This window comes from Myxine glutinosa, chromosome 5 (genome assembly GCF_964187855.1).
Source record: "Myxine glutinosa chromosome 5, kmMyxGlut1.1, whole genome shotgun sequence".
In the NCBI taxonomy this organism is placed as follows: Eukaryota; Metazoa; Chordata; class Myxini; order Myxiniformes; family Myxinidae; genus Myxine; species Myxine glutinosa.
The window spans coordinates 58,631,604-58,656,116 of NC_136265.1; the positions used below are offsets into that span (position 1 = coordinate 58,631,604).

The 24,513-nt window shown below is 42.3% G+C and overlaps 2 protein-coding genes across 2 annotated transcripts in view; both read right to left on the bottom strand.

The window, feature by feature from the left end:
* Positions 1–1,981: 1,981 nt before the first annotated feature.
* The window catches only part of LOC144892280 (uncharacterized), an 80,377-nt gene continuing 57,845 nt past the window's right edge, over positions 1,982–24,513 (bottom strand). Inside the window, exon 6 of the mRNA XM_078778099.1 lies at positions 1,982–3,328. Coding sequence (XP_078634225.1) covers positions 3,324–3,328 — 5 coding nt within the window. The 3' untranslated portion in view covers positions 1,982–3,323. The remainder of the gene's footprint in view (positions 3,329–24,513) is intronic.
* LOC137428108 (uncharacterized) lies at positions 3,568–21,396 on the bottom strand. Its single transcript, XM_078777061.1, has 3 exons — positions 20,553–21,396; positions 19,942–20,468; positions 3,568–3,606 (listed from the first exon to the last, which is right to left on the bottom strand). The coding sequence occupies exons 1-3, from the start codon at positions 21,394–21,396 to the stop codon at positions 3,568–3,570; spliced, it is 1,410 nt and encodes a 469-aa protein (XP_078633187.1).

Here is a 24,513-nt window from a genome sequence, read left to right on the forward strand (position 1 = left end):
CCACTCTTCCATGCAGAATTCCTTCAGCTGTGTGATGTTTGAGGGGTTTCTTGCATGCACAGCTCGTTTCAAATCCCCCCCACAACATCTCGATGGGATTTAGATCCGGGCTTTGACTTGGCCATTCCAGAACCCTCCATTTCTTTCTTTTCAGCCATTCCTTGGTGGATTTACTGGTATGTTTAGGGTCATTGTCATGTTGCAAGGTGTACCTTCGGTTGAGCTTCAACTTTCCGACAGATGGCATCACATTATCCTCAAGCACCCTCTGGTACAATGAAGAATTCATCGTGGATTCTGTGATGGTGAGCTGCCCAGGCCCTGATGCAGCAAAGCTGCCCCAAACCATAATATTTCCACCACCATGCTTTACAGTAGGTATCAGGTTCTTTTGGTCAAATGCTGTCTTTGGTTTTCACCAAACATGTGTTCTGGTACTGTGGCCAAATAGCTCTACCTTTGACTCATCTGTCCAGAGCACATTGCTCCAGAAGTGCTGGTCTTTGCCTTGGTGTTCATTGGCAAACTTTAGTCTTGCCCTGATGTTCTTTCTGGACAGCAAAGGTTTCCTCCTGGCACACCTCCCATGTAGATCAAATTTGTGCAGCCTCTTTCTAATGGTAGACTCGTGCACTTTGACATCAACAGTGGCAAGAGCTACCTGTCGGCCCCGTGATGACATTCTGGGGTTCTTAGAGACTTCTTTCAGCATCTTGCAGTCTGCTATCGGGCTGAACTTGCTGGGGCAGCCTGGCCTGAACAAGTTGGCAGTTGTATGGAATCTTCTCCACTTGTGGATGATCTTCCGGACAGTCGAATGATTGATTTCAAATTGTTTGGAGATCTTTTTAAATCCCTTCCCAGACTCATAGGCATCTATAACCTTCTTTCTGAAGGCCTCAGAGAGCTCTTTTGATCTAGGCATGGTGACGCCGCACACTTAAACAACAAAGAGCAAACCAAACTAAATGTCTGAGGTTTAAATAAGACTGGTTCCTCCAAAATCCTCTCCAACGATGTTCTAATCATTTGCACCTGAGCTGGTGCACCTGATTCTAATTTTAGGTATTTGAAGTAGTGATAAATGTAGGGGTGCACTTACTTTTTCCACATGCGAAATTTGCATTTATGTTTATTTAAATTATACAATGGACTACAAAATGTAAATGTTTCATGATATTTGTTATATTATATCACCTTTGTCTATCAATATTGTTGAAATGAAGATCAAATAGCTGTATGTTGAAATATGTTGAAAAAGTCAAAACTTTACATGGGGTGTACTTCCTTTTTCACCTGACTGTATGTGGAGATAACAATTAACAACCAATGAGAGAGACCAGCCACTTCACAACCCTTCATCTTAGCTAACAACCTCCGACATGGTACCTTTTTAAATACCTTTTGAAATTCCAGATATCCATCCGCTGCACTTCCTTGAGGCTGACAATTTTTCCTAGTTGGAGTCCACAATTGTTTTTTTTTGTTGTCTTTTCTTCCCATTACCTCATTAAATATAAAAAGTTTTCCAATTCTTCAAACTCATTTATCAAATCAGGAAGATATTGAACTCTTGTCGCAAAAACGTGTATACTTATGATTGATGTGAACTCGTTTGAAAAACACAACTCCCCTCTAAAAAAAAGTTTCTACAATGAGTTGAATAAAACTCATAGAACTGACAAAGAACATATCAACAAGTGGAAAATGTTTGGAAGAAGTTTGACATAAAGAAGCTCGGTGAATATCACGATTTGTATCTCATGACCGATGTACTCTTATTGGCTGATGTGTTTGAGGCTTTCAGAGTGGTCTGTCGTCATAAAGATCAACATGGATTAGACCCCGCCCATTATTATACAGCCCCGGGATTGGATTGGAGTGTGTGGGGGAATTTTCCCTCACTCTTCTGTCATGTTCAAAGTATTACAGTTGAAACATTAAAATAAAGTAGTCTTCTCCAATCAAGTTCCAGGCATAACAGAGTTCAATGGTTTATTGGTACTTGCATAAAGATGTTACAGATTTCAAAGTTAATTTATGCAAGCAGAAGAGAGAACCTCGCACATTTAGTTACATTTTGCCAATCAACATTTAACCAATCAAGGCATTTGCTGGGATTCTCTCTCACCGGACACTGCAGTAAGTCTCACTTTTATACTCCTGCACACGTCCGATTACATAATCATCATGAAGGCCATCATTCAAGGCAGATACAATATTTTGGATTATGTCGAAGTAGATCAAAGGTTTTACCACATACAGATAGAGGAATGTAGACTTCTTGGTGCCCAGGGGGCATCTTGACTTGTACCAAAATACAAATATTCATTTTTAATCTAACTTGCCCCTGCTCCATACAAAAATCGACATTATCATTTAACATTTAAAAAATCATAAAACAATGTCCCATGCGAGATGCCTGAATTTATCAATCGAGGAAAAAAGCCAATGGGACCATGAGCCAACCCCACACGTCCACCACAAACACTCCACGTGGGGAGAGCCGGCCTTCACTCCATCTCACCAAGTCTGCTCCCACACACCACACAGTGATTATCCATTTTAACCACATTTTACCCCGTAACATCCTCGTACTCAGTAAATATATATCAGTGTGTGTGTTTGAATATGTGAATGTTCATTTGAAATTCTTCCACAACTTCCCTCCTCTTGTGATGTTAATGCTAATTAACGAAGATTTGAAAAAAATTAAATTTATCTTTTCAATTCACTTACGGCATAAAATACGGCATTCTCATGGCTACTTTTTTTTTTTGATGGGCCTGACAACACGTCTTCTGAGTGCATAGCATTGGCATGTCTTTACCTCATCGGCTGCCTCTTCGTTGCGGCCTCACCCGTTGTCGGTAATTCCGATAATTGCAGTGCTCTTTCATCTGAAGGATCGGCACCTGGTGAAGCCGCCGAATGAGGTGATGCTCCCCACTGTTGAAGCAGCTGGTAGAGCCAGAGTGCCACTGGAGCTGAAAAGCAGGTCTGACACCACATGGTCCCGCCTCGGTGTGAGCTGGAGCTGAAAACCACTCCGGCGAAGAAGCTCGGACCACTGGCGCAGTCAGAGCGGTGTATGGCCTGCACCAGAGGTAGCCAGCAGAACTGTGGGCTTGATATGGAGGGAAAATACATGATTATACAGATAAAGTCTTACCCCAGTCCATTCCCAGGGCTCGTCCTTTCCGTGCAGCTGGTAGAGCGGTACCATCGTTGTGGAACATGAGGAACTGCAGCAGGCTTTGCCAACTGGAGAAGCAACCTCGGTTGCTGATGTAGGTCCCAGGGCGTGGAAGATGGCCTTGATGTTAAACTGAAGCATGGAGATGCCGTTAGCCCAATCACTCTGTGCAGTTGATCACTGTGGACGAATACGACAGGCTCATGTACAACAACAAATAATACTAAACTAAGTGTGGGATATTGTTGTATTTTTCGCAGCTTAAATCAGCAAGGCTGTCGGCAGTTTGTTGGCGAGCATCTTCCAGGTCATGGCCATGCCAACGAGCTGTCAACCAGCTTTATCTGTGCTGTCGTTTGCGAAGAGTGTCATCACAAGTCTGTTACCTTCTGAGAAGGCTCTTGCTGCAGCTTGGGGGTTGGCAATAAGCAAACGCATGTGAGATACCACAAAACTACCAATAAAACTGCCTGTGGCTCAGTAAGGCAAGTCCTTCGCACATCCAGTTGGAAATCCTGAGATCTTGGTGATCCCATAATGGTTACATTTCCCGTTGTCTCTTCAGTCACATGTCATTGGTGCAAGTCCAGCAACAATTCTTATTCACATCCTTGGCATGTTGGAGAGAAATAATTACATGTGACATCTCGTGAGATTTCGAGACGACGTCACAAATTTTTCGAAGCTCCACACGGTCTCCACGTTTTCAAAGTTAAGTCTGTTCACAATTGTATTTTGTCGTAACTGTATTTTATCTTTCGGCGTGTGAACTTATAGCGAGTCCCTTGGATGTTTCTCGGTGTTTATCTTTAATAAATTAATCGTTTGTTTGCCGCGCAGGGTGTGAGGCCTTGCAGCCTCAGGCTTCCCCGTCTAAGTTTGTTTCTTCCCTTGCTGGTTTTGCTAGGTTTTTTGATTTTCCCTTCTCCCCCAAACTTTCACTGAACATCTACTATTTGTTTCACGTTGTAACCCCCACATCCCCCCCCCCCCCCCAAAAAAAAAAAAATCTTTTATTTCCCTTTCTCCTCGTGTGCTTTTGCCTCTGCCCACGTGCGCTGTCTCGCCCCGCCCCCATTTTCCCCTTGCCTTTTGCCCTGTTCAAGTGACTCGTGGTCGTCACTCTCGGCTTCCTCTCCCCATTGGTATTTTTGTGAATGTAAGATTGTTCTTCACAGTTCTGTTTAAATATGTTTAAACTACCCCCTTCAGTGTTTTATTCAGTGGTTTATTACAACACGCTGTTTTTCTTCTTATTTAAAAGGCTCCTTTCAATTTCCTCTTCAACTCATTCCATTTCAAAAAAATATTCAATCTCTTATGATTCCAAATCACTCCATGCTCTAAATTCTCATTCATTCCATCCCTCCTCCATCGTTCTTAAACGAATCGCTAACTTGAAAATCACAACAAACCCAATTTGTTATATATGTTCATCTTTCATTAATCATCCACTTTCTAAACTCCCCCCTTGCCCCTCCCCTCCAAATGTCCCCCCTTGCCCCTCCCCCTTCAAATCTCCCCCCTTGCCCCTCCCCTCCTAAACTCCCCCCTTGCCCCTCCCCTCCTAAACTCCTCCCTTGCCCTTCCCCTCCTAAACTCTCCCCCAACCCCTCCCCTTCAAATCTCCCCCCCAACCATCCCTCCCAAATTCTCCCTCCTCCTTCTCAAAGCTGCCTCCTCCCCACTTCGTCTCCCTTCTATGTCATATCTCCACCTCCCCCAACCTTCTACTTTCCTCTGCCCCCCCCCCTCAAACAAACCCCCACTGTGCCTCATCCCATCACCATCAAACCTTTCGTCCTCCTCATCCTTCCCTTTCTTGTAACTCTTCTGTAATCTCTGACACACTATCAACTGCTCTTCCTACATCCCCCTCTCACCCTTCATCTGACCCTACCCCTCCCCTCCCCTGTGCACCCGATGCTCCCCCTCTCTCCTCACTAACGGTATGGACCTCAAACATCCGGGGCCTTCGCTCAAACCTGATTGATCTCTCCATTCAGGTTGCTTCTGCAACTGGACCTGATGGCATCAGCCCACGGGTCCTAAAATCCTGTTCTTCCGCTCTTTCACGCCCTCTCTGTTCTATTCACCCTCTCTTTTGCTCAAGGTCATCTGCCATCTGCTTGTAAATCTGCCAACATCACCACTTTGCACAAAAAAGGTGCAAAAACAGATCCCAGCAACTACAGACCAATCAGCCTTCTCCCAATTATCAGCAAAGTCATGGAATCCATCATTGCTTCAGATATCAAATCCTTCCTCTTCTCCAATGGCTTGATCTCTGATCATCATCTGATCATCTGATCTCCGGAAACCCAAAAGCACTCTTCTCGACAATAAACAAACTCCTCCGCCCCCTGAACACCACCACCCAGTCATTCACAGTAGACAACTGCATCTCCTTCCTCTCTTTCTTCCAACGCAAAATTGACAACATCTACAACAGCTTGACCACCGCCGCACCCGCTCCCCCTCCAACCACCTGCCCCCCCCCCTTGTCCTGCCATCCCCTGTCTCGGTTCTCCCCAATCTCCCCTACTGACCTCTCTGAACTCCTCATAGGAATGAAAACTGCCACCTGCACTCTTGACCCCATCCCCTCCAGCTTTGTCAAAGCCTCCCTCCCTGCTCTCTCTCCACTTATCATTGCAACAATAAACTCCTCCCTGTCTACAGGCATCGTCCCACCTTCCCTCAAAATTGCTGCTGTTACCCCCATTCTAAAAAAACCTGGTCTAAACCCTGACACCCTAAACAACTTCAGACCCATCTCCAACCTACCCTTTCTGTCAAAACTTTTGGAACGCACTGTAGCCACTCAACTCAAACATCATCTCTCTGCCAATAACCTGTATGAAACATTCCAATCCGGATTCCGCTCCAACCACAGTACTGAAACTGCTCTCCTCAAAATCACCAACGACCTTCTCCTCTCCTCTGACGCTGGCAACCTCAACATTCTCGTCCTCCTCGACCTCAGCGCTGCCTTTGACACCATCGATCACACTATCCTCCTCACCCGACTTGAATCCACCTTTAACGTTACCGGCACTGCCCTCTCTTGGATTAAATCATACCTCTCTGACAGATGCCAGTTCATCTCCATCAATAACTGCAAATCCCCCACTGCTCCCCTCCCCCAAGGTGTCCCCCAAGGTTCAGTTCTTGGCCCCCTCCTCTTCATCCTTTACCTGTCCCCGCTCGGTCACTTAATCCACCGTCATGGTCTCCAATTCCACTGCTTCGCCGATGACATCCAGCTTTTCATCTCCACCAAGTCCGTCTCCACCGACACCCACTCTATCCTGACAAACTGCATCACTGAAATAAAATCCTGGCTTCAAATCAACTTCCTCAAGCTTAACTGTGATAAATCTGAAATAATCATCATTGGCCCAAAAACGCTCACAAAATCCACCCATAACTTTGCCCTCAACATCGACGGTATCCCAGTATCCACCTCCCCTCACATCCGGAATCTTGGCGTCATCTTTGACCAAACCCTTTCCTTCGACAAATACACTAAACAGATCACAAAGTCAGCCTTCTTTCACCTGAAAAACATTGCCCGTCTCCGCTCATCCCTCTCCTCCACGGCTGCAGAAACCCTCATCCACGCCTTCATCACCTCCCGTCTGGACTACTGCAATAGCCTCCTCTATGGTTCACCCTCAAAAATCACCAATAAACTCCAATACATTCAGAACTCCGCTGCCCGTCTACTCACCCATTCCCGGACCCGTGACCACATCACCCCCGTCCTTTACAAGCTTCACTGGCTCCCCATCCCCCAGAGAATCCAGTACAAAATCCTCCTCTTGACATACAAAGCCCTCCATAACCTGGCCCCATCCTACCTGGCTGACCTCCTCTCCAGACACACTCCCACCCGCAACCTCCGCTCTGCTGGTACCAACCTCCTGACCCCCTCCATCCGGACCAAATTCAGATCCTGGGGGGACAGGGCCTTCTCCATCGCTGCTCCCACCCTCTGGAACTCACTACCTCACACCATCAGAGACTCCTCCTCACTCACCACATTCAAAACATCACTAAAGACCCACCTGTTCAACACTGCATTCAACATTCAACCCACAGCATTTAACCCCTGACTATCTCTTCTCCTTCTCCCTCCTTTTGCTTTAAATATTTCCCTATTGATTCTTGTCTTTTTGCAATTGTTGTTTTCATGTATTGTTATGCATTATGTTTGCCACTCTGTCAAAGCGCCTTTGGGCTTCTGGAAAAGCGCTATACAAAATAAATGAATTATTATTATTATTATTATTATCAATTTGGATTCAGACCAGGTCATTCTACTCTGGACATGTTGCTTCTGCTGTCTCAACAATGGATGGAGGTCCTCAATGCCAAACAGGAAATCAGAGCTGTCTCACTTGACATATCACGTGCCTTCGATACGGTCTGGCACCCAGCTCTGCTCACCAAACTCTCCTCCTATGGTATCCATGGAAATCTCCACTCATGGCTTGCGGACTTCCTCTCTGGTCGTAGGCAACGTGTGGCCCTGAATGGATTTCTCTCATCTCCCCTTCCTGTTCTGGCTGGAGTTCCCCAAGGTAGTGTTCTGGGCCCTGTGCTATTTCTGGTCTTCATCAATGATCTCTCCGACTCTCTGGAAAATCCTCTCTATCTCTTTGCTGATGACTCCACTATCTGCCGCTCCATTCCTCATCCCTCAGATCAGCAGTCTGCAGCCTCCTCACTCTCTGCAGACCTGGACAAAATCACAGACTAGTCAAACAAGTGGAACATGTCTTTCAATCCTGACAAATCTCACACTCTTACAATGTCTCTCCGAAAGGACCGACTGGAAAATCCTCCCATCTACTTTCTCAACAATCCTCTCCAAGAAGTTCTGTCGCTCAAGCTTTTGGGTCTCACTATCTGCCATGATCTTTCTTGGGAAAACCACATTTCCAAGCTGGCCTCCAAAGCCAGTCTGGGCATCCTCCGTCATGCGAAGTCCTTCCTTGGCACACCTGAGCTCCTCACCACATACAAGGCTTTCATCCGCAGCTCAATGGAATACTGTTCCCCCCTCTGGGCTGGTGCTCCTGCCTCACACCTAGCTCGGCTTCACGCTGTTGAGGCCAAAGCTTTCAGAATCATTGGAATCTCCTGCGATGGTCAACTCCGAGGGCCTCCGAGGGTAGGTTGGTGGTCTTTCTGTCTTCTACCGACTCCTCTCCAGCCTTGCTCCCCCAGCTCTCTCTGTGCTCTGTCCCCCCCAATATTCCTTCAGGTCGCACAAGATCTGCCTGCAACCCTCTTATGGTTAAACTGCCAAAATCTAGGCTCTCTGCTCACCTTCACTCTTTCATTCCCCTTTTCTCCCGCCTCTGGAACAAACCCCCCCACTCCCTTCAATCCCACTCCTCCCTCCAGGTCTTTAAAACAGCTGTTCACCACCATCTCTTATCTTCCCCCATCCAAAACCTTGATCTTTTCTACCCCCGGTAATTCACCCCAGAGTCCTTGCAGTGTTCATATGTTTTATACCTCTCCCACCTCCCCCCAAGTCCTCCCGATGTCCCTGCTCTCAAATGTTGTGTTTGTGTCCTTCCCCCTCTCTTCCCATCTTGTCTGCCGCTCCCCTTGTTTTTTGTGTTTTGTGTGTCGGTTTGACTTTTTGTGTGATTAATGTTAGCTCTTTCACGAGCCTCGATCTTGTATACAAAAAAAATAAAAATAATAAAAAATATATATATATATGTATCAATCCCATACAAATCTTATCTTCATGCCTATGTGGCTGGTGTGTGTGAGTGACAATGGGATGTGTGTGTGTGTGTGTGTGTGTGTGTGTGTGTGTGTGTGTGTGTGTGTGTGTGTGTGTGTGTGTGTGTGTGTGTGTGTGTGTGTGTTGAGATGTGTGATTCTCCATTTGATCATCATTTGACCATCCATCATTGCAAAAATAAGTCTGTAACCATCTATTTTTTTTTGTTACCATTCCTTTTATCCATAGGTTTCAAGACCTTTCCATCATCCATCTTTAAAAACACTTCCTCTGCACTTGCCACAGCAAAATGCTCCATCGTATTCGACTTTCTCTTCCCATCTCGGCACTTACTCTGACCATCTAATCACTTGCCCTTTCACCCACAAAAAAACTTCATTCCTGGGTTAAACAAACAGATGCAGTGTACATAAATCAATGGATTCACATTCCCCCCAAACATAAATGAAACGAACTATTCTTAAGACTAATGAATCTGAACACGCAAAATAGCAAAAAGACTTCTCCAGCGCGCTTAATGTTGGTGTAATTCTGGTGGTCAAATACCTTCTGATTAAGGTACTATTGCCTGACCCTCCTCTTGTACAAGTAGAAACTCGAACCTTTAGCTTAGACACAGCTCTGTCTGCCAGGCTGCGAGAATCAAAGCCTTATCAACAGTACATTTCTTTTCTCCACACACAAGCCAGCAACCCCGAGCTGTGGCCTTCAAAATACCCATTGCAGCAGAGCAGCACCGAGCCTTATATTGAAGAATTCCCTCCTCTGTGGAGTTCTAACTTGTATTTTTCCCCAACAGATGCGTTGATATAATAACAGAAACCACAAGGAATATGTTTTGGAAGAAGAAGCATTAAAAGCGTCTAATTTCAAGATTTGTAAGTCCAAAAAAATGATGTTCCCAATATTAAATCCACTACTTGCCATGTTGTCATGGACACTGAGTTAATATCTCTGAAGATCTTCATAAACAACTGAAACGAAGAAGTCTTGGAATGATGTGATGAAGTGAGGGGATTTGTTCTCATAAAAACTGTTTCTTCAGCATCTTCTCTTACCATATTAAATTTTACTCCCATATAAAACTAAAAGGTATCGATTTCTCAGGATATTGTCAATTGGAGTTTCAACAAATGGTTTGACCATATCAATTGTCGCAGCTATTGATGTTGGTTCTGGTTCTTTAAACCGAAAAGTTTTTATTTTTATACGTCTTCGAAATGCTTCATCGGTGTTTTCAATTGAGGATCGAAGCATCCCTTCTTCATTCACCTTTTGTTTGCCCGATTCATCATAATCATTTTACTACTGTTTGTATGCTTGCATGTGTGGAAGTGAAATTAAATTATTTGCGTACTTGATTTGCAAAGTGAGTGACTTTTTTGAGCCTCAACCACTTGCTGCAAACACGAGTTTTAATTGCTTGCTTAAGCTTCATTGATATATATATATATATATATATATATATATATATATATATATATATATATATATATATATATATATATATATAAATCAGTGTTAATTGTATTCTATAAAATCTTCCAGATCTAACTATTTTTTCTGAGAGCTTTGGACGAACAGTCGTAAATTAGGCTGCAGGCAGGACTCGTGTGCAAAACGGTTGTTGGGGTGACCTGCCTGCTTGAACTGTGAGGTCTTATCGGTTTTCTCAGCTTTGCAATTAGAGACAAGGACTAAAGAATGAGCTTCTTCCAATTAAATGTCTGGATAACAAATAAATATACTCTTTATAGAACATATATGTGATCATGATATTCTGCAAACTTTTTTTTTTTTCTGCAATATTCTGCAAAATATTCTGCAAACAAATTTTACACCTTTTTTTTTTGAAATACCAACTTCTGTCCTGGAAGTCCTTGGTCTCCTTGTTTTATACCTCTCCCCCCCCCCCTCCCCTCCCCCCCTTCCCACGCCTCCTCCCCCCATGCCCTCTCCCTCCCACACGTCTCCCTGCTCTCAAATGTTGTGTTTGTGTGCTTCCCCTTCTCTCCCCATCTTGTCTTCCACTCCCTCTTTTTATATATTTTGTTTGTCTGGTTGATTTGTTTGTGAAGTAAATGTTAGCTCTTTCACGAGTCTCGATTCAGTATACAAAAAAAAACAAAAAAAAAAAACAGTTATGTATTTAGACTCCAATGTCATACACGTTTTAAGTAAAGTTTTGGAAGTTGGGAAAGAAAAGAACTTCTCAAATTTGTCATCACTGAACACCGGTCAAGGTCGAATCCGTGTTGCATATCTATTCATATATATTGAACTAGCTGAGGTACCCGGCTTCGCCGGGTTGAATAAGAATAATACAAATATATGATGAAAAGAACATGTATCTTTTAGAGCAATAACACAGTACATTTCCTACATGACGTTTTTTCAATTTTCAATTTCTCAAAACCTCTGGGTATACAACATTTCTGGTTTTCTTACTTGGTGCCAAGACATAAAGATTGCTTGGTTTTCCAACCCTCGAGCAGCCCACGTACAGCTGGCCATGGGCAAACACTTGTTCTGTGAAGTTCAGGCCTACAACCTTCATTGATTGCCCCTGCGCCCTGTTGATGGACATAGCAAAACATAGCCTGATGGGGAACTGAATCCTCTTGAAGGAGAATGGAAGGTCAGGTGGAATAAGTGGTATCCTTGGAATGAATACTTTCTCTCCTCTGTATTGTCCTGAGAGGATGGTTGCCTCTAGGACATGCGGCATCATTTGCTGGATTGTCAATCGTGTTCCATTACACAGCTTTGGTGGATCAAGATTCCTTAGAAGCATGATTGGGGCTCCCACCTTGAGAATCAACCTGTGTGTTGGGAGTCCTTGAGGCTGACGACTGTTGAGAAACTCAGTTGGGAGGTTTACTGCCTGATCTTCATGTCACTTTGGCAAGAGAATCATAATTTCTTTCATGACCGGGCAGCGAACGTCATTATGTGCGACATTACGTCACTCCTATGGACGTGAAAACATGTTTTCCTTAAAAATATATTTAAAATAAATAAAATAGTACATAAATTAACAATAAAAGAAGCTAAAAAACAATTAAAAATACAATAAAAAGCACATTAAAAATATATAAATATGTACATACAGTATACTGTACGTACGCGCAACTGCTGATTCTCATTCAAAACAGAGGCGACGTACAGTTTTCCTTTACTGTGTCTGTGTTAGCCATGGGTCCGAAGAAGGATAATGCTAGTGTTTCCAAGCGTAATGTGGTTACGATGGACGATAAGGTAATTCTGATTAAAAGGTATGGAAAAGGTGGAAAAGTGTCGGTGATAGCGCACAGACCTTATCGCGAATCGGAACCGCAATGCGTCATGGGATCGGAAAGGGGCAATAGCGCCGCCACAAACTACACCATGGAATTGCAGCTGGCCCGGTTTTTAAAATCATTGATATTAAAATAAAAAGTAGCCTATAACCACCGGAATTTTATGCCGATTCCGAATCTGTGTCTAAAACTTTTCTCCGATGTGTAGTTCTTGAGTTATAAGCGGACATCCAGACAGACACACACACACACACACACACACACACACACACACACACACACACACACACACACACACACACACACACACACACACACACACACACACACACACACACACACACACACACACTCCTTTATTTATATAGATATTGTCATATATAATATCATATACTGTACAGTATATTGCATATCGTGTTGTACTATCCAATAATTAAAAGTTTCACAAAAGCATATGTTTGTTTGTTCAAAGACTCCTATGATTTCATATTACTTTTCATGGATTTATACTTTAACTGGTATACTCAATGATTTAAACTATAGAACAAACCTCTAATTGTTAGTAAGTTTGTATAGGTATATAGTGTAGTTCTGAAGTTACATTAAAAAGTGTTAACCTCTGTATGAGATTAAGCAGTCGTCCTCCCACAGGAGAAGAGACAGTCGCATAGCAACTGGGCTGGAGAAATACCGTTCCCTGGGGAATCAAGCCAATTACACACTTTCTTTCAAGCCAACAAACTGAAGTTAATACTCTATTAATTCAATACAACCTATGTGAAAGTAAAGAGACAAGATGGTAACTGTATTAAGACACAACTAGATATAACTGCATCTTCATAAGTACTGAGAATTAAACTTTCTGTGACTAAACTTCCCAAGCTGGCCAGAGAAAATTAACGATGCAGGTGGACCTAGTGAGAACAGAGTTGCTTCTCTAAGGGCAATTCGTTTCTTTGTACTAAAGGAAAAACATGGCACCTGTCTCTTCACCAACATAATCAGATCTATAAACACCACAGGGCGAGGTCGAGGATAAAAGCTGTCTTGTCTCACAATCAAAGATGTTGAAGAAATGACCTGCCCTTGCTGTGGATGGATCCAAGAGGTGGTGCCAAGAGACCACAAATGACTGTTGAAGTTGCAAAAGTTTCTTGAATCTTGTCGTACTTCTTATCTCGTTCCACATCCCCCAAATCTGAACTCCTCCCTCTTCTTTTCTGCCCCCCCCCCCAGCCCCCTGCCCTTTTCTCTCTTCTCCACAAGTATACCAAGCCTGTGCTGGAGTAATGCTTCAGGAATTTTGCTTAGGAATTGTTGTGTGTGTGTGTGTGTGTGTGTGTGTGTGTGTGTGTGTTCTTCTTGGATTTGGATTCTTGCCAAGTGGTTTTTCTGTATTCCTTTGACGTACATCTTCCTTGTAACCTCAGTGAGATCCTCCATGCGAATTAAAAATCTGTCAATCATCCTCTGAAAAGTTTGGATAATTCAATTCTTGAGTCTGTCAATCACTCCAAGTCTAAATTAATTCCACAGCAAGATGGCGACCGTGTGACAGGATACTGACGCTGGACGATCTGGAGCGACTGATCTGGAGCGACGTGTGACAGGATACCTCCATGCACAGAGCACAGAGCAGTGCGTGGAGGTGAACGCTGAGAGCTCGAGCCGAAAATTGAACGTAAGGGACAAATTTTGTACCCTGTTAATGATATTTACCTCTCACATACTGTGCTCTCTCTCCCCTCGCTCCTCATCGCCTGGTGACATATCAAAATAACTGATTGCTGATATTTGATGACCGTGTATCATGTTAATTGGGTGTTGTAATTTGTTTGCTTGTATTTGTGTTCGTGTTGACTGTTTATGTGTAAAAAATTACCGCAAGTTGAAATTGCAGCTGTATGTTTAATGTGCAGTGGTAGAAAGTGCGTTTTGCCACTCGTGACTCGGTAAGGGAAGCCGGACTCTGATCAAGTGGAAACCCTAGTTTGTGTTTGATTGTTCGGTCAGAGGTGATCTGGTCCTGGCTGTTGAGCATAGTTTGCCGCAGTTGGTAGCGGTGTTTTGAGCTGTGCCACAAGCCTCCTTCTGTAGAAGGGCAGGGGCTGTGGGTTCAGTGACTTTGGCTGTAGCCCGAGCAAGTGTGCGGAGGGTACGGTTGGTTGTTTGGTTATTTTGTCATAGTCCTCGATTCGACAGTTTGTTTGGTTATTTTATGACAGTTTTTTGTTTGCTGATTGCCAGCAGGTTCTGGAATCGGTGTTGAGCGATTTGTTTACATTGGTCAAGTGTATTAGTAGTATTATTCTGTATGCGTACCTTCAGGTGAAGTGTATCGCGTGCCACGTATTTGGGGTTCTGTGTAACTCTTGATTCGTGTTTTCCCTGTATTTAGTATCCGTAAAATTCATTGGGAGGTTGTTACGGAGTCCTCTACAATCTCCTGGTTTCAGTAACCTCCGAACCCCGGCAGAAAGATATATATGTTATTCCGTGTCGAAATCAATAGGGAAACCACACCATGAGTTATCCACAACCAAAGAATATATTAAAGAGCACACAGGAATCACGATACAACAATAATAGTAATCAACCCTACAATCAATATCTTAAGATGGTACCACCTTATCTAGTAACTTAACCCCAAACTCACGGCACTCCCAGGAAATGGAACCGAGCCCTCCTCAATGTCTCTATAGCCCTCCAAGGCGAAGTTAATTCGTCCAGCGATCGTTGGAACTATGTCCGATCCAGATCAATTGAGGCGTAGGCGGTCGAAGCGACACCGAAGTCACGTGGTCCAACACACAGCAAACCCGCGGTAGTATGGAAAATCTCCAAAAACGCATGCCGACGTACACGTTTGCCGTTCAATCAGCGAATCACCATGTACTCCTCAAACGCCGCTTTATGGCACAGCCGTCCCCGGCAAACCACCGGAGGATAAACCCAGCCGACGCGACAAAAAACCTTTTCCGATGAAGGCAGCGCGCGGGGCGAAATGGCGGACGGCTCTCACTCGAGCCGGAGCTTCTTGGCAAGGATTCTCCGGAATCTCAATGCCGATACCCGATTACGCAGGCTCCACAATACTCCGGCGATATCACCTATCGCACGAACTTCCTTTCAAGGACTCAAAGTCCACTCGCCATGTACGCTCGACCACGCTAGGTACGGAGCTTTTTTTTTTAGACCGCGTCTTTTCACTGTCCTCACGCCGTCCTCTTCTTCAACGCCTTTTCTTCCGGGTCAGGATCCGATTTCCTGCCTCATTTTACGTTAACCTTTTTTAAACTTTAGATAGCTGTTCCTGAATACTAAACCTTTTGAGAATAATAATATTAATACATAATATCAGAAACATGTCCAGTGGGTGAAAACCACCCCCAGCAGAAGTGACAAATCCGTAACAGAAGTGTATTTGTAAAGGAGTATGGGGTTGTACATTGGATCAGCGGTTCATGAGCTCAAGTGATTGTGTGTGTGTCTTGAATTGTCACAGGAAGAGTGGGGTTTCAAGAGTGAGTTTGGTGTGTGGCAGGGTGTGTGCTTTGAAAATGGTGTGTACTGTGTAAGAGATATGGGTGAATGAGAATGTGTAATGTAAGAGATAGATTTAAATATTTTTGGTTTGAAAAGGTTGCATGCCTGTTTAAATTCAGCCAGACACGAGTTGGTTCAAAAGAAACTGTTTAACGAATGGCCAGTGGGCTGGCTGGAAAAAGGGAATAAAATCAAAAGTGAAATCACATGCAAATTAGTGAATTTTGAACAGGAAACGGAAATTGAGAATTAATAATGAATGTGATGTGAATTTGGTTGTTACATGGGTTAAATCGTATTTAATTAGCCCTTCACGAATTGGATGATAATTAGATGTAACAACGACATTGTACGAAGTGCAATGGTGTGCGTGGTGTTAGAGGGACAGATCAGGACGTGCTGAGAGAGAGCTGTGCCTGTGAGGGCAATAGGTGATTTATTTGCCTTTGATTTGTTTACATTTGGTGTGCTTGGTGTTTTACAGATAGGCTGAAAGCTAACATTCACTCGGATGGTGGTTGAAGCTGGCCTTTGTATGAATGGATGTATTAATGAAAATATATATATATATATATTTGAAAAGATATATTGTGTCATGATACACACACACACAAAAGGGTGCACGTTCGATTCCAGTTACAGAAATGGGCAAGTATTTTTGATCCAGCTGACGTTCTGAGTGACGATTTGGAACGTTGTGTGTTTGATCAATTTTAAGGATACAAGCCTTTGTACGATCTGCATGTTGACCTTTTGTTCAATTTATGGATATTATACCTTATTTACTTGTACAGTCACGTGAGAAAGTAAGTACACCCCATGTAAAGTTTGACTTTTTCAACATATTTCAACATACAGCTATTTGATCTTCATTTCAACAATATTGATAGATAAAGGTGATATAATACAACAAATATCATGAAACATTTACATTTTGTAGTCCATTGTATAATTTAAATAAACATAAATGCAAATTTCGCATGTGGAAAAAGTAAGTACACCCTTGGCTGTAATAGGTGGTATTGCACCCTTTGGCAGAAACAACCTCAAGTAGGCGTTTCTTATAACTGGCTACCAGTCTCTGACATCGACTGGGAGAAATTTTTTCCCACTGCTCCGTGCAGAATTCTTTCAGCTGTGCGATGTTTGAGGGGTTTCTTGCATGCACAGCTCGTTTCAAATCCCCCCACAACATATCGATGGGATTTATATCCGGGCTTTGACTTGGCCATTCCAGAACCCTCCATTTCTTTCTTTTCAAACATTCCTTGGTAGATTTACTGGTATGTTTAGGGTCATTGTCATGTTGCAAGGTCCACCTTCGGTTGAGCTTCCACTTTCCGACAGATGGCCTCACATTATCCTCAAGCACCCTCTGGTACAATGAAGAATTCACAGTGGATTATATGATGGTGAGCTGCCCAGGCCTGTGCCCCAAACCATATTTCCACCATCATGCTTTACAGTTGGTATCAGGTTCTTGTGGTCAAATGCTGTCTTTGGTTTTCGCCAAACATGTCTTCTCGTACTGTGGCCAAATAGCTCTAACTTTGACTCATCTGTCCAGAGCACATTGTTCCAGAAGTGCTGGTCTTTGCCGAGGTGTTCATTGGCAAACTTTAGTCTTACCTTGATGTTCTTTCTGGACAGCAAAGGTTTCCTCCTGGCACACCTCCCATGTAGATCAAATATGTGCAGCCTCTTTCTAATGGTAGACTCGTGCACTTTGACATCAACAGTGGCAAGAGCTACCTGTAGGTCCCGTGATGACATTCTGGGGTTCTTAGAGACTTCTTTCAGCATCTTGCGGTCTGCTCTCGGGCTGAACTTGCTGGGGCGGCCTGGCCTGAACAAGTTGGCAGTTGTTTGGAATCTTTCCACTTGTCGATGATGTTCCGGACAGTCGAATGATTGATTTCAAATTGTTTGGAGATCTTTTTAAATCCCTTCCCAGACTCGGAGGCATCTTTCACGTTCTTTCTGAAGGCGTCAGAGAGCTCTTTTGATCTAGGCATGGTGACGCCGCACACTTAAACAACAAAGAGCAAACCAAACTAAATGTCTGAGGTTTAAATAAGACAGGTTCCTCCAAGATCCTCTCTAACGATGTTCTAATCATTTGCACCTGAGCTGGTGCACCTGATTCAAATTTTAGGTATTTGAAGTAGTGATAAATGTAAGGGTGTACTTACTTTTTCCACATGCGAAATTTACATTTATGTTTATTTAAATGATACAATGGACTACAAAATGTAAATGTTTCATGATATTTGTTATATTATATCACCTTTATCTATCAATATTGTTGAAATGAAGATCAAATACCTGTATGTTGAAATATGTTGAAAAAGTCAAAACTTTACATGGGGTGTACTTACTTTTTCATGTGACTGTATATGATCATTGCATGACTTGTATGAAATTGGAACTGCCCTGTGAGCTTTTGGGTAATCGGTATGTGTTGCTGATTTGTTTTCGATTGAGTGGTTGTTACATGTACTCTGGGTATATGTTGTGGCTTGATAGATTAATTGGAATTGCAGTGAACAGTGTGGATGCAACAAGAGATAGAGACACAATGAGTTGCTAAATGAGCCTTTGAGGTAACTTTGATGTGCTATTGTTGTTTTAGAATGAGTTGGTGTCAGTTGGAATTTGGTTGAAACTAATGCTTTAGTCACATTTGGCTCGGCGGCCGTAGGGTCTAAAAAATCTACGGCCACTAGCAATTATAGGGCGGCCGCAGTATTTCCACGGTCACACAATGTAGCAGTCACATATGTTTTTATTTTTCGGGTAGCCGCACGGGGTATTTAGAAATTGTGGAGACCGAAAACGTGGGGGTGCCGTACGGTCTTTGATTTGATGTCGCACGGTGACCTTAGGGCGTCCCTGCGGCGGCCATAGAATTTTCAAGGCAGACGCAAGGTAGCCTCAAGGTGCCCGCAAGGCGACCGCAGGGGGGCCCTAAGGCGAACGTGCGGCCAGACGGACGGTAACGAGTGGGTATATATACCAGTTCTTTTTCATATGTATATCGTCATGGCTACGGCTTGTCGAATTGCTACGGCCACCCTAGAAATGAAAAAAGTTATAACTCCGCGCTATAATTCCACAGCGACCCCTACAGCCTGTAAAAGATAGCCATACGCCCTAGGGCCACCCTGAGGCCACCTCAGAAACTCTGTGGCCGCCACACGTTTGTCAATTTAGGGGGGGTACGGCCGCCGTATCCTAGCCGTAGAGCAAATGTGACTGAGGAGTAACGGTTAACATTCGCTTGTGTGGCTTCTTTCCTGCATGTATTATTTGATGATTCCTCAAATGTGATGATTGAATAAAGGCTTCAGGACACACAAAACACTTGTAAGGCTTCTCTCCTGCATGTATTATTACTTGCAAAATCGAAGATTTTTCAAGTATATTGGTTGGTTGCGTTTGTTATTCCGTCTGTCTGTCTAAATGTGTCTGTTTGATTGGTTGTTTGTTTGTCACCAGCCAAGAGTTCACAATTCTAAACCAATCGTCATGAAACTTCACCAAGTTGTTGAGGTCTTCACAGTTGCGAAGCCTATCGATTGAGGTCATTTGGAGGTCAAATTTCTAAAATCGTCATTTCTAATCCGATTGATGTGAAAATGAAAACAGAACACCATTTGTATATTGTCACTAAATTGGGAAACCAACTGTTTGAGGTCAAAAGGTCAAAGGTCAACCAAAAGGTCAAACTTAAAAAATCATCAATTTTTATCTGAAAAACTCAATTTTCATCCAATTGACTTGAAAATAGAACAGCATTTGCATAGTGCCTAACTGAATTGGAAACCAACTATTTTTGAGGTCAAAAGGTCAAACGTCAGCTATTGGTCTAACTTCTAAAATCATCAATTTTAATCTAAAGATCACCACTATTAATCATATTGACCCGAGCTTTGATCAAGATCGTCAATTTTGATCTTGATGAAATGGACAATTTAATGGATCAATTGCAACCTTTTTTCGGAGGTGGGGGGGGGGGGGGGGGTGGATTTTGTGTCATCTGTGTCATGACAAGTATCGTGCTCTGCATGCCGTCTTCTTGTTTGATGATTCCTTTCCTCTGATAGTCGAGTAAAGGCTTTAGAACACACAGAACACTTGTGTGGCTTCTCTCCTGTGTGTATTCTTTGATGATTCCTTAAATTTGATGATTGAATAAAGGCTTTAGGACACAATGAACATTTGTGAGGCTTCTCTCCTGTGTGTATTCTTTGATGAGCCCTTAAAGATGATGATTGAATAAAGGCTTTAAGACACACAGAACACTTGTGTGGCTTCTCTCCTGTGTGTATTCTTTGATGATTCCTTAAATTTGATGATTGAATAAAGGCTTTAAGACACACAGAACACTTGTGTGGCTTCTCTCCCGTGTGTATTCTTTGATGATTCCTTAAATTTGATGATTGATTAAAGGCTTTAGGACACAATGCACACTTGTGAGGCTTCTCTCCTGTGTGCAGTCTTTGATGAATGTGTAAATCTGATGACTGAGTAAAGGCTTTAGGACACAAAGAACACTTGTGAGGCTTCTCACCTGTGTGTGATCTTTCATGATCCCTTAAATGTGATGATCGAGTAAAGGCTTGAGGACACAAAGAACACTTGTGAGGCTTCTCACCTGTGTGTGATCTTTCATGATCCCTTAAATGTGATGATCGAGTAAAGGCTTGAGGACACAAAGAACACTTGTGAGGCTTCTCACCTGTGTGTGATCTTTGATGATCCCTTAAATGTGATGATTGATTAAAGGCTTTAGGACACAAAGTACACTTGTGAGGCTTCTCACCTGTGTGTGATCTTTGATGATCCCTTAAATGTGATGATCGAGTAAAGGCTTGAGGACACAAAGAACACTTGTGAGGCTTCTCACCTGTGTGTGATCTTTCATGATCCCTTAAATGTGATGATCGAGTAAAGGCCTTATAACACAAAGTACACTTGTGAGGCTTCTCACCTGTGTGTGATCTTTGATGATCCCTTAAATGTGATGATTGATTAAAGGCTTTAGGACACAATGCACACTTGTGAGGCTTCTCTCCTGTGTGCAGTCTTTGATGAATGTGTAAATCTGATGACTGAGTAAAGGCTTTAGGACACAAAGAACACTTGTGAGGCTTCTCACCTGTGTGTGATCTTTCATGATCCCTTAAATGTGATGATCGAGTAAAGGCTTGAGGACACAAAGAACACTTGTGAGGCTTCTCACCTGTGTGTGATCTTTCATGATCCCTTAAATGTGATGATCGAGTAAAGGCCTTATAACACAAAGTACACTTGTGAGGCTTCTCACCTGTGTGTGATCTTTGATGATCCCTTAAATGTGATGATCGAGTAAAGGCTTGAGGACACAAAGAACACTTGTGTAGTATCTCTCCTGTGTGCAGTATTTCATGATTCCTCAAATCTGATGATTGAGTAAAGGCATTAGGACACACAGAGCACTTGTGAGGCTTCTCTCCCATGTGCTGTCTTTGATGAATGTGCAAATATGATGATCGACAAAGCTTCTTGTTGCAAATAGAACACGTGGAAGGCTTCTTGCCCATGTGGATTGCTTGATGTCGTTTTAGAGATGACAACGTTGTAAATGATTTGTCACACAAACAACACTTGTGTGGTTTCCGACTTCCTTGTATATTATTGAAGGTCCCTGTGCAACATTCATGAGATATGCTGCTAAATGTGCGAGTATCTTGAGTAACTGTCTGTGTCATGTGATGATTGAAAGCTTGTGTGTTGAGCAACTGGGAACAGTTGGACCAAGAATCCAGTTTGATTTGTTTCCCTGTAAAGACAAGTCACAAAAAGCAATAATTCACACCAGTTTGTCCATATTTGATAAGTATTTCTCAAATGAATTAGAACATTGTCCTTATTTGAACATTTATTTTAGAGGGAGAGGTTCCAGTTCGGATTAAAAAAGAAGAATTTTGCAATTGGCCAGATGAATGAAACAGTTACAGAACACACACAAACGACCTTCTTCTCCATTGCTACCCATACAGTCACGTGAAAAAGTAAGTCCACCCCATGTAAGTTTTGACTTTTTCAATATATTTCAACATACAGCTATTTGATCTTCATTTCAACAATATTGACAGATAAAGGTGATATAATGTAACAAATATCATGAAACATTTACATTTTGTAGTCCATTGTATAATTTAAATAAACATAAATGCAAATTTCGCATGTGGAAAAAGAAAGTACACCCTTGGCTCTAATAGGTGGTATTGCCCCCTTTGGCAGAAACAACCTCAAGTAGGCGTTTCTTATAACTGTCTACCAGTCTCTGAGATCGACTGGGAGAAATGTTTTCCCACTCCTCCATGCAGAATTCTTTCAGCTGTGTGATGTTTGAGGGGTTTCTTGCATGCACAGCTCGTTTCAAATCCCGCCACATCTCGATGGGATTTAGATCCGGGCTTTGACTTGGCCATTCCAGAACCCTCCATTTCTTTCTTTTCAGCCATTCCTTGGTGGATTTACTGGTATGTTTAGGGTCATTGTCATATTGCAAGGTGCACCTTCGGTTGAGCTTCAACTTTCCGACAGATGGCCTCACATTATCCTCAAGCACCCTCTGGTACAATTAAGAATTCATCGTGGATTATATGATGGGGAGCTGCCCCAGCCCTGATGCAGCAAAGCTGCCCCAAACCATAATATTTCCACCACCATGCTTTACAGTTGGTATCAGGTTCTTGTGGTCAAATGCTGTCTTTGGTTTTCGCCAAACATGTCTTCTGGTACTGTGGCCAAATAGCTCTACCTTTGACTCATCTGTCCAGAGCACATTGTTCCCAGAGTACTGGTCTTTGCCTAGGTGTTCATTGGCAAACTTTAGTCTTGCCCTGATGTTCTTTCTGGACAGCAAAGGTTTCCTCCTGGCACACCTCCCATGTAGATCAAATTTGTGCAGCCTCTTTCTAATGGTAGACTCGTGCACTTTGACATCAACAGTGGCAAGAGCTACCTGTAGGTCCCGTGATGACATTCTGGGGTTGTTAGAGACTTTTTTCAGCATCTTGCGGTCTGCTATCGGGCTGAACTTGTTGGGGCGGCCTTGCCTGAACAAGTTGGCAGTTGTTTGGAATCTTCTCCACTTGTAGATGATCTTCCGGACAGTCAAATGATTGATTTCAAATTGTTTGGAGATCTTTTTAAATCCCTTCCCAGACTCGTAGGCATCTTTCACCTTCTTTCTGAAGGCCTCAAAGAGCTCTTTTGATCTTGGCATGGTGATGCCGCACACTTCAACAACAAAGAACCAAACCAAACTAAATGTCTGAGGTTTAAATAAGACAGGTTCCTCCAAGATCCTCTCGAACGATGTTCTAATTATTTGCACCTCAGCTGGTGCACCTGATTCTAATTTTAGGTATTTGAAGTAGTGATAAATGTATGGGGTGTACTTACTTTTTCCACATGCGAAATTTGCATTTATGTTTATTTAAATTATACAATGGACAACAAAATATAAATGCTTCATGATATTTGTTATATTATATCACATTTATCTATCAATATTGTTGAAATGAAGATCAAATAGCTGTATGTTGAAATATGTTGAAAAGGTTAAAACTTTACACGGGGTGTACTTACTTTTTCACGTGACTGAATAAAGCCTTTTACATTAATGCCTGTATAATTGAGTAGTAAGTATGTAGTAAGAAGTCCACCGATCTGGGCTTTGTGGCAGAGTGGCCAGACGGAAGCCAAACAGTCCAATCTTGGTTTCATCAGACCACAGAATCTTGTTTCTTACAGTCTGAGAGTCCTTTGTGCTTTTTTGCAAACTCCAAGCGGGCTTTCATGAGTCTTTCACTGAGGAGAGGCTTCCGTCTAGCCACTCTGCCATAAAGCCCAGATCGGTGGAGTGTTGCAGTGATGGTTGTCCTTCTGGTTACTTCTGGTTATATACATATATATATATACATATATATACATATATATATATATATATACATATACATATATACATATACATATATATATATATATATATATATATATATATACATATACATATATATACATATATATACATATACATATATATATACATATACATATATATACATATACATATATATATATATATATACATATACATATATATATATATACATATACATATATATATATATACATATATATATATATATATACATATACATATATATATATATATACATATATATATATATATATACATATATATATATATATATACATATACATATATATATATATATATATATATATATATATATATATACATATACATATACATATATATACATATACATATACATATATATATACATATACATATATATATATATATATATATATATATATATATATATATATATAAAATAAAAATGAAAACAGGGAATAGGTATGTCAGTGCGTCTAACGCGCGAGCAACAGCCAGATACTGCCAGAGTGGAATCAGAGAGTGGAATCAGCCAGAGACTACGACCCCACATATCACCCTTGTGGTGTTACAAGGATGTGAAGCAGAGGATGTCGGGACAATGAAAAGAAATTTGCAAGACTGTGGATGTGGTGTACATGAGTGAGGTTCAAGGAGCACTGCTCTATGACTTGAATGGGGGTGGATTTTGCTGGCAGTTGAACGAGAAGGTGACCCCCTC

Coding starts and splice junctions, on each gene's coding strand:
- LOC137428108 (XM_078777061.1), bottom strand. CDS start 21,396: ATGGGCAAGAAGCCTTCCACGTGTTCTATTTGCAACAAGAAGCTTTGT. Junction 20,469..20,552: donor TCATCAAAGATCACACACAG/GTGAGAAGCCTC, acceptor GATCACACACAG/GTGAGAAGCCTCACAAGTGT. Junction 3,607..19,941: donor AGAAGCCACACAAGTGTTCT/GTGTGTTCTAAA, acceptor CCAACCCCCAAG/CTGCAGCAAGAGCCTTCTCA.